Raw genomic sequence first — 11948 nt, 5'->3', positions numbered from 1 at the left:
GGGCCCCTAGCTTGAGAAGTCAAGTTTTTTTCTGTCTGATAATAAGATAAAACCAAAAGCTGTGTTACTCTTTGACCTTTATTAATTTGCACAGTTTTGGTAGGCAGCGAGATCAGAACTTTAATTTCCCCAATATAATGAGAATCTACTACACCAGGCATCACCGAAATTCCTTGAAAAGAAAGCGAGCTACGCCCCAGCACAAGTCCCACAATGCCCTCAGGTAGGGGGCCAGCCACTCCCTTTGGAATCGGAGTAACTGGCATGTCAGGGGTTAATATTGTTGCTAAATCCCCTTATCGGCTTCTCTCCTAGCCTGGGTGAGGCCCCCCTGAGGGGGTTTTCTCCAAGGAGTAGGTTCTGCATATTGTGCATGCTTTAAAAGCTCCTTTGTTCAAAAAACCATCTACCTCGGCCTTAGGCAACGCTTTGGGAGGCTTTGGGGGCAAAGTGGGGAACTCCTGGGCCCTGGGAGGCACAAACAGAGGCAGCGGCGATTGCCTTAAATCAGAAAATGGTGGATAAGTTTTTAAAGGTTTGCGTAGAGGGGGAGGGGGCTCGCCAGGGCGCCCGGCTGCAGCGTCCTGTAAGCCCTCTCCTTCCTCAGGAGGCAGAGCACAGTCTCCCTCCTTTTCTTCGTCAATGGCAGAAAATATGATCTGCTCAGAAGGTGGAGACCCAGCACCCACCGCCATAGCCTCCCCCATAGGCTGTCTAACAGCCTCATGACGGGGGTCCAGGACATTTCTAATCATATTCCACAGAGCAAAAGCATCTACAGGAAACCTTTCTGGCCCATACAAAGTATAAAACAAACGTAGAAATTTAGACAGTCTTCCTGTGCTTTCTTTAATGCCTCTATGGGCTAACATGTGAAGTAATATTTCAATAAACATTTGTCTATTCTTAGATGCAGAGAAACCCATTCTTCTAGAGAATATTCTTATTCATTCTGTACACTCCTCACCCTGCCTAAACTGCAGAGGGGTGCCGGCCACCCACAGGTACAATCCTAATGCCCCGCGTTACAATCTCAAATTACCTTCCCTTCAGTGTCCCCTGTTCTGGGCGCCATTTGCCGGAGTCCAGCTCCAGCAGCCAGGGATTCAACCTGAAGGGGTGGGCGGTGTCAGCGAGAGAAACTGAGGCAGCCTCTCATTTTTCTTGGACTGCCTGTTCATTTCAAGCTTATGATTCTCTTTTATACTTTTACAAAAGCATTAGGTCAGAGGTTTGATATTTTTAGTTCCCATTGACCCAGATTTATTTTTCTCAAAAAATCATTGTTGCCCCTCAAAAGGAGTTCCTTCCTCAGCGCTTCTCTTATCTACTTTTTCTCATGTGTCCTTGTGAATACACTGTAACTCATGCTAATGTCTGGGCTGCATACCACATTCCTCAGTTTATTTCTTATCTTTTTAAGCCCTGTTTGCCTCTAGTGTCCTAAGCTCACTATTTCTTAGAAAGGGCTTCTAGCTAATACTACCTCTAAAGTCCCTAATTTCTATAAGCTATAGTAGAATATGCTAACATTACAGCAATCCTTGTATCTTTAGCCTCTAACTATTTTAATTATTCCTAAGCCCTAAATTCAGCAAACTCCTTTGCCAGAAACACTTTTCTCACAAATGGCCTTCGGATAGCAATCCCTCCCATGGCCTCAAGCTGCGGCCTGTGTGCTCACCCTGGAACACTTTTTTGTAAAAGTCCTTGAACAAATGTCAGTGATTAACTTTATGAATTATTCTTTGAGCACCGCTGCAGAAGGCTTTATGCCTTCTTATGCTCCTCTCAAAAACAATAAGCACCTTAATATTCTCTTCAGTCAACTCAGCCAAGGAAAGGAAGAAACAAGTCAGAATCACAAAGCCTAACTCCTTCATTCTGGGTCCGTACCTACGGAACAAAGGGAGGGGGTTTAGGGCCGTGCCTCCATTTTGTCAGTAATGCCTAATGTGGCTCCTGACCCCGGCCTCACCCTGGGGCAGCAGCCCCAGGCTCAGGGAGGACTGCCACTGGAATGGTTAACCTGCGGCAACGCCTTGGCAGCCAATCACAGGGCCCCGCAGGAAATACCTGGAGAGCCTCGCTGGGCGAGAGGTACTGGCCCAGCCCCAGTCCAGCATCAGGCAGCCCCTGCGCCCCGCAGCCACCCAGGCGAGCTCGGCCTACCCCGAGCTCAAGGTACCGGGCGGCTGCAGCATGGCGCTCCTGGGCCTGCCCGGACTGGGGCCGCTGCTGGCTGTGCTGGCCGCGCTAGCGGCGTCGGGGACGACGACCCATCCTGCTCATCTGCTGACCCTGCTGTCCTCGGGCCAGGGCGCTCTGGACCGCGTGGCGCTGGGCGGCCTGTTAAATACACTGGCGGCCCGTGTGCACTGTGCCGACGGGCCGTGTGGAAAGGTAACACCCCCAACCGACGGGTCCTCCGGCCCCAGCCCAGGCCCGCCGCTCCACCCTGAGGCCGAGGCTGGCTGCAAAGGGCCCGGGCAAACTCCAGGAGGCGGGCCGCGTGGCAGCCTGACTCCGGGCCCTGCCCGCAGGCCCAAGCCCACTCTCCTCAGCTCCCTTTCAGAGCCCCCTGAGCTCCCTGGGGAGGGGGCAGGGTACGGCTCTGGGATCCCATGGCTGTCCCCCCACCCAGTCAGCGCCCCCCTCTCCCCACCCCCAAACTGATAATGGTTCCAGGCAGAAACCTCCCTAGGATGGGGGACCCTCAGTGGGTGTGCCTGCCTGTCACGGGGGATGGCGGGGGTCGGTGAGTGAGCCGACTGTGGAGGGCACCGGCGTGAGGGACAGGAGGGTGGCAGCCCTCGTGTGTGGCCCCCGCCTGCCCATCTGTGCCAACAGTGCCTGTCTGTGGATGACGCCCTGGCTCTGGGCAGACCTGAGCAGCCCGGTGCCCCCTTGGGCCCGGCCCTGGAGCCCAGGCACATCGCCCGCCTCAGTGCCGCCGCCGTCCTCTACCTCGGCGACCCAGTGGGCACCTGCGCCGAGGTCCGGGCTGGCCGCTGGGCTGCCCGTGCCGACCAGCTCCTGGTCCTGCTCGAGAGCCCTCAGGCCCTGAGCCTGGCCCTGACCAGGCTGCTGCAGCAGATCCAGGCCCGCGCCGCTGGCCAGCCCGCTTCTCAGCAGGTGGGCGCCTGGGCCAGCTGCCCAGGGGCACTGGGGGAAGAGGGTCCGAGAGGGACTGAGAGAAGGGGGACCACTCGGGTGGCGCTGGGCCTCAGCACCTTTCTGGGTGCTCGGGGGAGCCTGGGCTGGGGGGGTCACAAGTGGACACTCACCACTGAGCCGGGCAGGGCTGCGGGCATTCCGACAGGGCCCTGATCCTTGACGGGGCTGAGAAAGCTCCCGGGGCTCCAAGGAAGAGCCCGGACGAGGCGGGGCTGGGACCAGCTGGGCAGGGAAGGGGACAGCTGTGGTGCCTGGGTTTCAGCCGAGTCCGGGGGCACCAGGGGCACCGGAGAGGGAGAGGCCAACATGGCCATGCTGCTTTAGACACTGAGGCTGGCTCCTCCCCAGGCCTGTGTGGACCTGCCTCAGCTGCTGGGGGAGGCGGCAGGAGTGGGGGCTCCCGGCAGCCCCGGCCCGGTGCTGGCTGCCCTGCTGGACCATGTCTGGAGCGGCGCCTGCTTCCACGCCCTGCCGACCCCCCAGTACTTCGTAGACTTCGTGTTCCGGCAGCACAGCAGCGAGAACCCCAACATCACCCTGGACGGTGAGGCCTGAGCTGGGCTAGAGGGCAGGGAGTGCCCTGAACCCCAGCATCTGCCCCCCCGGGGAGTGCAGGGCTGGAGCAGATTTTCACCCTCTGCCAGAGCTGGCAGCCTTGATGGAGCGCCTGGGGCTGGGCGGAGCGACGGAGCCCCACGACAGCCACAGTGACCACAGTCCTCTGGGAAAGGGCCAGGGCCCCGTGCCCCTTGCCGCCCCCAACAGCAGTGCCAGCGTGTGGGACACGGTGAGCCGTCCGTGTGCCCGAGTCCCGGAGAGAGGTGGGGGCCCATGGACTGCTCAGGGCCCTGAACACCAGATCTGTCACCCCCACCCCAGCTGTGCCTGAGTGCTCAAGACATCATGGCTGTGTACGGAATGTCTGAGCAGGCCGGGGTGACGCCGGACGACTGGGCCCGACTGAGCCCCGCTCTGCTCCAGCAGCAACTGAGCGGGGCCTGCAGCCCTCAGCCCACGCTCCCCACCCAGGATCAGCTCAGCCAGGCTGAGAGTGAGTGTCCACCCTACTGCCTAGCTGTGCCCTGGTGGTGCCCAAGGGGCTGGCAGCATGGAGATGGAACCAAACAGGGAGGAGAAAGTAGCTGCTGGGCTGCAGAGAGCCGGGGCCAGGGCTGGCAGACCAGGCAGCGGGGTGGAGGGGCAACAGGGAAGGGGGTGCTGCGAGGGAAGAGGATGGGGGCTTGAGGCCAGGGGCCAGCAGGAAGCCGAGGCCAGGATTGCACCCGAGTGCCTGCAACCTTGTGGGGGGCTCCTGCTCCTCCCAGACTCGGTCTGGATGCCCCTCCCGAGAAAGCAAAGGGCCACAGTTGGGAGGGAGGCGCTCACTGTCCTCCCTGTCCAGGGTACCTGTACGGCTCCCTGGCCACGCTGCTGATCTGCCTGTGCTCCCTCCTCGGGCTCCTGCTCCTCAGCTGTGTCAGCTGCAGCACCACCTCCCACTACGTCATCCAGGCCTTCCTGAGCATGGCTGTGGGCGCGCTCACTGGCGACGCCCTCCTGCACTTGATGCCTAAGGTTGCCCCAGCCTGCCAGAGCCCTCCCTGACCCCTAATCTCTACCCGCCTGTCTGGGAGGAGGAAGTCCCAAGGCACCCAGTCCAGTGTCCTCTGCCCACCCCCCCACCAGGTGCTGGGGCTGCACGCCCATGACGGGGAGGACCATGGCTTCCAGCCCACCTGGCACCTCCTAGCTGTGCTGGGCGGGCTCTATGCCTTCTTCCTTTTCGAGAGCCTCTTCAACCTCTTGCTGCCCCTGGACCCCGAGGTCAGGTGCTTGGGGGCTGGACGTGGTGTGGGGAGGGGTGGCGGAGGCACGGTGGATCCTGAGCCTCCGTCCCCGCAGGACCCAAAGGATGGGGCCTGCAGCCATGGCCACAGTCACGGCGGCCACAGCCATGGCGTGTCCCTGCAGCTGGCACCCAGCGACCTCCGGCAGCCCAAGCAGCTCCATGAGGGCTCTCGCGCAGACCTGGTGAGCCCGCTCTGCCCGGCGTCAACTCCCCTGGCGGAGCCCTGTCTGTGGTCCCAGTCACCCCTCCAGGGCTTCCGCCCCTGGCCTGATTTGGGGACTTGGCTCCACGCGCGCCTCCTCACCTTCCCGCCCTGAGCCTAATCTACACGGCCCGCCCACCAACTTGGTCTCCCCTCCAGGTGGCGGAGGAGAGCCCCGAGCTGCTGAGCCCGGAGCCCCGGAGACTGAGCCCAGGTGAGCCCTGAGGGAGGCCCTGGAGCGTTGGGGGTCAGGGTCTCGGTGCGCGGAGCAGGCACCGGGACTGGGAGGGGAGCGGAGGAACCGGCCGGGGCAAACGCGCACCCACGCCCGCCGCGCCCGCAGGGCTGAGACTGCTGCCCTACGTGATCACTTTGGGCGACGCCGTGCACAACTTCGCCGACGGGTTGGCCGTGGGCGCCGCCTTTCTGTCCTCCTGGAAGTCGGGGCTGGCCACCTCGCTGGCCGTGTTCTGCCACGAGGTGCCGCACGAGCTGGGTGAGCCTTGTGGGGTTCCCGCCTGCCGGAGGCGGGGCCTGCCCGCAGCTGGGGTCTGGGTGTGGCTGGTCGACCGCGTAGTTGGGCGGTACTATCGGGGAGTGGGCGCGGCCCTTGACCTGACCCCAGCCCCGCCCGCGACTCATGGCTCAAGACAGTAAAGAATCCGCCTGCAGTGCTGGAGACCAGGGTTCGATCCCTGGGTCGGGAAGATCCCCCGGAGAAGGGACTGGCAACCACTCCAGTACTCTTGCCTGGAGAATCCCGTGGACAGAGGGGCCTGGGGGGCTACGGTCCATGGGGTCTCACGAATCGGACACGACGAAGCAACTAAACCACCCCCACCGCCCGCCCCAGGGGACTTCGCGGCCCTGCTGCACGCGGGGCTGTCGGTGCGCCGCGCGCTGCTCCTGAACGTGGCCTCGGCGCTCACGGCCTTCATCGGCCTCTACGTTGCGCTCGCGGCCGGCGTAGGCGAAGACGGCGAGACATGGATCCTGGCGGTGGCCGCCGGCCTCTTCCTCTACGTGGCGCTCTGCGACATGGTCAGAGCCGGGCGGGCCGGGGCTGCCCTGGGCGGGCGCAGGGCGGGCGCTCTGAGCCGGCCCTGACTCAGGCCCCGTCCTCAGCTCCCGGCCATGCTGAACGTCCGCGACCGGCGGCCCTGGCTCCTCTTCCTGCTCCACAACGTTGGCCTGCTGGGCGGCTGGACCGTCCTGCTGCTGCTGTCGCTGTATGAGGATAACATCGCCTTCTGAGAGCTTTTGCCCCCCCGCCCCTCTCCCCTTGGCTCTGGCTCCTGACCCTGGGCTCTCGCAGCCCTTCAGACGCGCCGTCTCCCTGAGCGCCCCAGCCTCACCCCGCGCCCTGCTTCCCAGCTTCAATAAATGCTCTTGACTTGGAGCCCGGCCTGCTCGCTTCATCTCACCTCCCCAGGAGAGGAGGGTTTCCCACCAAGAAACGTCGACAGGTGGGGGGTCCTCTCCCCACAGCAGTGCCTGGTGCCTGATGGGGAATCGGGACAGTTGAGCTCAGAGCCCTCCAAGAAACCAGCCTCAGACCCGCATCTGTGATTCATGTGAAGCGAAGCCCAGAGAAGTGGGTCCGGGGCTCAGGCAGCGGCCCTCCTTCTCCGCTTCCTGCCCACCTGCCGCGGCTCTTCCCAGGGCGGAGCTGCTTCAGTGCCTCTGGCTCTCTCCACCCTGCGCCCCTTTCTCCCTCAGACAGACACATCGCACATTGTTAGGGCGTGTACCACGTGCCAGGCTTGAGGGTTCTGTGGTCACTGAGCTGTTTAGCCGTCACAGTTGCCCTGTGATGGGAGGGCTGTGACTGCCTGTCTGACTCGAATGGGGAGGGCCCATGTCCTGGCCATGGCCCCCGCTTTGCCCACTCCCTCCTCTAGCACGTCCTCGGGGTGGCTCTGGCTAGTTGATTTGGGTTTTTTCTGATTTTACTTAGTTTTGGTGTGCTGGGTCTTCGCTGCTGCTCAGGCTTTCTGTAGTTGCGGAAATCGTGGGCCACACCCCAGTTGCGGTGTGTGTGCTTCTCATTGTGATGGATTTTCTTGTTGAGAAGTATGGGCTCTGGGACACTTGAGCTTCAGTATTTGCAGCACGTGGGCTCAGTCTTTGCGGCTCCCGGGCTCTAGAACACAGGCTTAATAGTTGCGGCCCATGGGGTTAGTAGCTCTGCAGCATGTGGGATCTTCCTGGATCCGGGATCCAACCCATGTCTCCTGCATTGGCAGGCAGATTCTTTGCCACTGGGCCACCAGGGAAGCCCTGGCTCCAGTTTTGTTTTTTTTTTTTAAAGACTTTTTTTTCATGCTCTCAGAACTTTATTAGGTGGAGTTTGGGCAAAAGAGAGAAAACCTCTGAGACAGTCACCCACCTGGTTCAGCACAAGCAGAACAGAGAAACCTTTGGTTGGAGATGTGCTCTCACTGGGATGAAAATATCTCTGGTTTTTAAATGGAGAGATGACTGGCTGAATATCTCTGGGCACAAATTCAGATTATTTTAAATATTTAACAAATATTTTAACAGATATTTTAAAAATTTTCCACCAGAAGAAGGCAAGTCTCTGAGGACAAGACCAGACCAGAAGCAGAAGCCCCAGCCCATATGGAGACAAACCAGTGCCACTTTTATGTTGGGTGAGGGGCAGGGGATATACCTCTGCTACTCCCAGATCAAGATTTGGAGGGAGGAGAACATGACAAATGACAAAAGGACCAGTTTCTCAAAAAGCGAGGGATAATGACACAGGGATGAAACTCAGATGCTGTTTTTACAAGGAAGCAAGATAAGTGAAGAGGAACTAAAAAGCCTCTTGATGAAAGGAGAGTGAAGAAGTTGGCTTAAAGCTCAACATTCAGAAAACTAAGATCATGGCATCTGGTCCCATCATTTCATGGGAAATAGATGGGGAAACAGTGAAAACAGTGTCAGACTTTATTTTTGGGGGCTCCAAAATCACTGCAGATGGTGATTGCAGGAATGAAATTAAAAGACGTGTACTCCTTGGAAGGAAAGTTATGAGCAACCTAGATAGCATATTCAAAAGCAGAGACATTACTTTGCCAACAAAGGTCCTTCTAGTCAAGGCTATGGTTTTTCCAGTGGTCATATATGGATGTGAGAGTTGGACTGTGAGGAAAGCTGAGCACCGAAGAATTGATGCTTTTGAATTGTGGTGTTGGAGAAGACTCTTAAGAGTCCCTTGGACTGCAAGAAGATCCAACCAGTCCATTCTAAAGGAGATCCGTCCTGAGTGTTCACTGAAAGGACTGATGTTGAAGCTGAAACTCCAATACTTTGGCCACCTTATGCGAAGAGTTAACTCATTGGAAAAGACCCTGATGCTGGGAGGGATTGGGGGCAGGAGGAGAAAGGGACGACAGGATGAGATGGCTGGATGGCATCACCGACTCAATGAACATGAGTTTGGGTAAACTCTGGAAGTTGGTGATGGACACGGAGGCCTGGCATGCTGCGATTCATGGGGTCGCAAAGAGTCAGACACGACTGAGCGACTGAACTGAAGATAAGTTGTGACTCTTCATTGCTGTCTGACCCCACAGGGCGGCCTGCCGAGTCGAGTGAAGAGAGGTCTGCCTAGCTGCGCGTGATGGTCCTGGCTCATGGGCCCTTGAAACTACTTTAAAGCAGTCTCTTCAGACACAGCCCTCCAGGGGGCCATGTAGGGCTGAGGGGGAGGGGGCCTTATTTTGCTACAAGAGAAGGGGCTTGAGTGGGGAGAGTAGCAGCTACTCCTCCCTCCCCCACGACTTCTGTCACAAAAAAACACCTGTAAATGCATGACAGACAACAGTGAATCTGGGAGGCAGGCTCCCCACGGAGAGCCCGCTGACATGTGGACACATTTACAGGCCTCAGTAACTCGAGAAAGGGCTGCTTGTGTTCTCCCAGGCCCATGATAAGCCCAGCCCCAGTCCATCCCTCTCTTCAGGGTTCAATTTTGTTATGACTTTTAAAGGCGCTGGTGTGGTTCAGGGTCACACACCTGCCCAGGCACCCAAGTGACCCCTTGGTTCACAGCTCAAGTCTTGTCGCTGACATGACTAAGTGGGCAGCTCTGGATGCAACAAATACATACTTTGCTATTTTCTTGGCTTTGCCTATATTTTCTTACTTGTTTTATTTCTTAAGATTCCATTTCTTGCAATTCCTTGGCAGTCCAGTGGTTAGGGCTCCGAGCTTCCCCTCTACACTGCAGAAGGCACAGTTTCCATCCTTTCATTCAGTTCAGTCGCTCAGTCGTGCCGGCTCTTTGCAACCCGGTGGATTGCAGCACGCCCGGCTTCCCTGTACGTCACTAACTCCCGGAGCTTGCTCAAACTCATATGCCTCAAGTTGGTGATGCCATCCAACCATCTCATCCTCTGTCGTCCCCTTCTCCTGCCTTCAGTCTTGCTCAGCATCAGGGTCTTTTCAAATGAGCCTGTTCTTCGCATCAGGTGGCCCAAGTATTGGAGTTTCAGCTTCAGCATCAGTCCTTCCAATGAATATTCAGGACTGATTTCCTTTAGGATAGGTTGGTTGATCTTGCAGTACAAGGGACTCTCAAGAGTCTTCTCCAACACCACAGTTCAAAAGCATCAATTCTTCCGCGCTCAGCTTTCTCTATTCGATCCTTAGGCAGGGAAATAAGATCCTGCAAGCCACAGGGCGGCCTGCCGAGCCGAGTGAAGAGAGGTCTGCCTAGCTGCGGGTTGTGGTCCTGGCTCATGGGCCCTTGAAGCGGGCAACTACCAGGCCTGGGGAGGGAGCAGTGGGCAAGACGGGCGAAAAGGTGTCCTCAGGGGAGGGGCTCGTAGAGGGACACTCCAGGGCCCCGCGTCGTGAGCTCGCCTTCTGGTGCTGGTGTCGCGGGGCGGGGAGGGTCGTCCTGCGGGGGCAACGCCGAGCAGGGACAGGACAAGACGCCTCCAGGAAGCTTTCCTGACCCCTGTGCTAGTCGGGCTCCGCCAGGCTTCCGGCAGCAGCCGGGGCTAATTCGGCGCGTGTTTGGCCCGGGGGTCTCTGCTCCCCCGGCCTCCACACTGCTGCCAGCATCCAGCAGGGTGCCTGAGACCTCGCCTCTTCTTGCGGGAGAGACCCTCTGCAGTGACCCCATTCTGGGATCCGGGGGGCGGGCAGGTCCTGACCAGCCAGCCCTGAGCCGCCCAGCCACCGTCCGGCTTCCAGCCTGCTCTGCATTCTCCGCAGTGAGACCCTGGATCTCCCGCGAGCTGGGTTTTCCGGGCGCTGTATGCGGAACCCGGGAGCGGAGCCGCGAGGCTGCCCCCGGCCGCCAGGGGCCGCTGCGTCCCCCGTGCCTCTGTGGCACTGCGCAGGCGCAGGACCCGGAACCGTGGCGCGCGGCTTCCGCGTCCGGGCGGGCCGTGTTCGGCGCCGTACAGGTCCCCCATCAGCTGGCTCCAACTGCAAGGTGGGCGGCGGGTGGGCGCGGGTGGGTCTGGGGTCACGCGCGGGCGTTCCTGCTTACCCTGTCCCTTTCCTGTGCAGCCCGAACGCGGCGCCATGTACGCTGTGTACAAGCAGGCGCATCCGCCCACCGGCCTCGAGTTCTCCATGTACTGCAATTTCTTTAACAACAGCGAGCGCAACCTCGTGGTAGCCGGGACCTCGCAGCTCTACGTGTACCGCCTCAACCGGGACTCCGAGGTAGGCAGGCCCGCTGGGGCCGCTGCGCCCCGCGGCGAGGGGTGCCTGGGCCCGAGGCCGATCAGGCCGACAGCGCCGCGCTTGGTCGTGTCCAGGAACCACGTTCCTCGACCTCCTCAAGCTCTGTTGGGCTCGGCCTACCCTGGGCGTCTCATTTGCTCTATTTCTCAACAAATCGCATGGATATATACTGTGTGCTCGGTTTTAGCGATACGGTAGAGAACAAAACCTGCACACACTTGGAGCAGGAGGACACCTACTGACTAAATACACGCGTGAGAACACACACCTGTGGACACCCTGCAGGAACAGCAAAGGAGATAGATAAGGGCTGAGGGATCAGAGGAACCTCCTTTAGACAGAGTAGGAATTCGTTGGGGGAAGAACATTCCTGGCAAAGGGAACAAGGCTGGGTGTAGGGTGGGGGCAGGTTGTGGATTGGAGGTCAGTAAGGTGTGATGAATCTCTCGGTGGGGGAAACACCGGGGGTGCTCTGATTGCCAGAGGTGTGAGGGTTTTGGTGGTGAGGGGTGGCTTCTTCAAGAGGCATCTTCGCATCTGTTCTTGGAAGGGGAGTAAGAGCCAGATGCAAGGATGGGGAGGGGTGGGTTCCAGGTGGACGCAAGGCCAGCGTGCCGGCCAGAAGCATCTGAGGGCAGGCAGGGTTGGACTGGGGTGCAGAGTGGAAGTGGGGCAGGAAGAGTTGTCCTCCACAGGGCAGGGTTCTGAGTAAGGGCTGGGGCAGCAGGGAGGAGGCCGCCTTCCCCGGGCACTTACTTCAGGACACTAGTGTTTGTTTTGTGTTAAATGTGTGTACGGCTGTACCAATCCACACATGATGAAGCAAACAAAATACAGAAGAATGTGTGAGAAGTTAGTGACTGTGTCAGTAAATAATATTAGTTTAAGCTTTTGTGATACAGCAGTTTTGAGATCAGTATTTGGCTTTTGTCGACATTTCAGTCAAAACTGAAAATGAATTTTTGCAAATAAATACATATGGCTCTACACTGAATGAGAGCATCTTTGCTG

The 11948-nt window shown here is 58.6% G+C and overlaps 2 protein-coding genes across 9 annotated transcripts in view; both read left to right on the top strand.

Annotated features, from left to right (window-relative positions):
* The first annotated feature begins 1759 nt into the window (after nucleotides 1-1759).
* Nucleotides 1760-6627, top strand: SLC39A4 (solute carrier family 39 member 4). 6 transcript variants are annotated; one of them, XM_006064611.4, is made up of 12 exons: nucleotides 1760-2403; nucleotides 2851-3135; nucleotides 3526-3721; nucleotides 3822-3964; nucleotides 4057-4228; nucleotides 4580-4752; nucleotides 4864-5001; nucleotides 5080-5208; nucleotides 5388-5442; nucleotides 5572-5724; nucleotides 6082-6269; nucleotides 6354-6627. In XM_006064611.4, the coding sequence occupies exons 1-12, from the start codon at nucleotides 2203-2205 to the stop codon at nucleotides 6480-6482; spliced, it is 1962 nt and encodes a 653-aa protein (XP_006064673.4). In that variant the 5' UTR covers nucleotides 1760-2202; the 3' UTR covers nucleotides 6483-6627. The 6 variants fall into 6 exon arrangements, with proteins under 6 accessions (XP_006064673.4, XP_044784328.2, XP_044784327.2 ...); XM_044928393.2 differs by lacking the exon at nucleotides 2851-3135; XM_044928392.2 differs by lacking the exon at nucleotides 5572-5724.
* A 3921-nt stretch (nucleotides 6628-10548) lies between these two features.
* Nucleotides 10549-11948, top strand: part of CPSF1 (cleavage and polyadenylation specific factor 1) — a 14645-nt gene continuing 13245 nt past the window's right edge. For all 3 annotated transcript variants that reach the window (XM_006064616.4, XM_006064615.4, XM_006064614.4), the window contains exons 1-2: nucleotides 10549-10680; nucleotides 10758-10916. In XM_006064616.4, coding sequence (XP_006064678.1) covers nucleotides 10773-10916 — 144 coding nt within the window. In that variant the 5' untranslated portion in view covers nucleotides 10549-10680; nucleotides 10758-10772. The remainder of the gene's footprint in view (nucleotides 10681-10757; nucleotides 10917-11948) is intronic.

Source organism: Bubalus bubalis, chromosome 15, assembly GCF_019923935.1.
Source record: "Bubalus bubalis isolate 160015118507 breed Murrah chromosome 15, NDDB_SH_1, whole genome shotgun sequence".
Taxonomy (NCBI): Eukaryota; Metazoa; Chordata; class Mammalia; order Artiodactyla; family Bovidae; genus Bubalus; species Bubalus bubalis.
This window is presented reverse-complemented; position numbering and strand designations above follow the sequence as displayed.

Excerpts from the sequence above, each read along its gene's own strand:
- SLC39A4 (XM_006064611.4), top strand. The coding sequence starts at position 2,203 with ATGGCGCTCCTGGGCCTGCCCGGACTGGGGCCGCTGCTGGCTGTGCTG. Across the intron at positions 3,965-4,056 it reads GTGCCAGCGTGTGGGACACG|CTGTGCCTGAGTGCTCAAGA; the intron begins GTGAGCCGTCCG and ends CCCCCACCCCAG. Across the intron at positions 5,002-5,079 it reads TGCTGCCCCTGGACCCCGAG|GACCCAAAGGATGGGGCCTG; the intron begins GTCAGGTGCTTG and ends CCGTCCCCGCAG.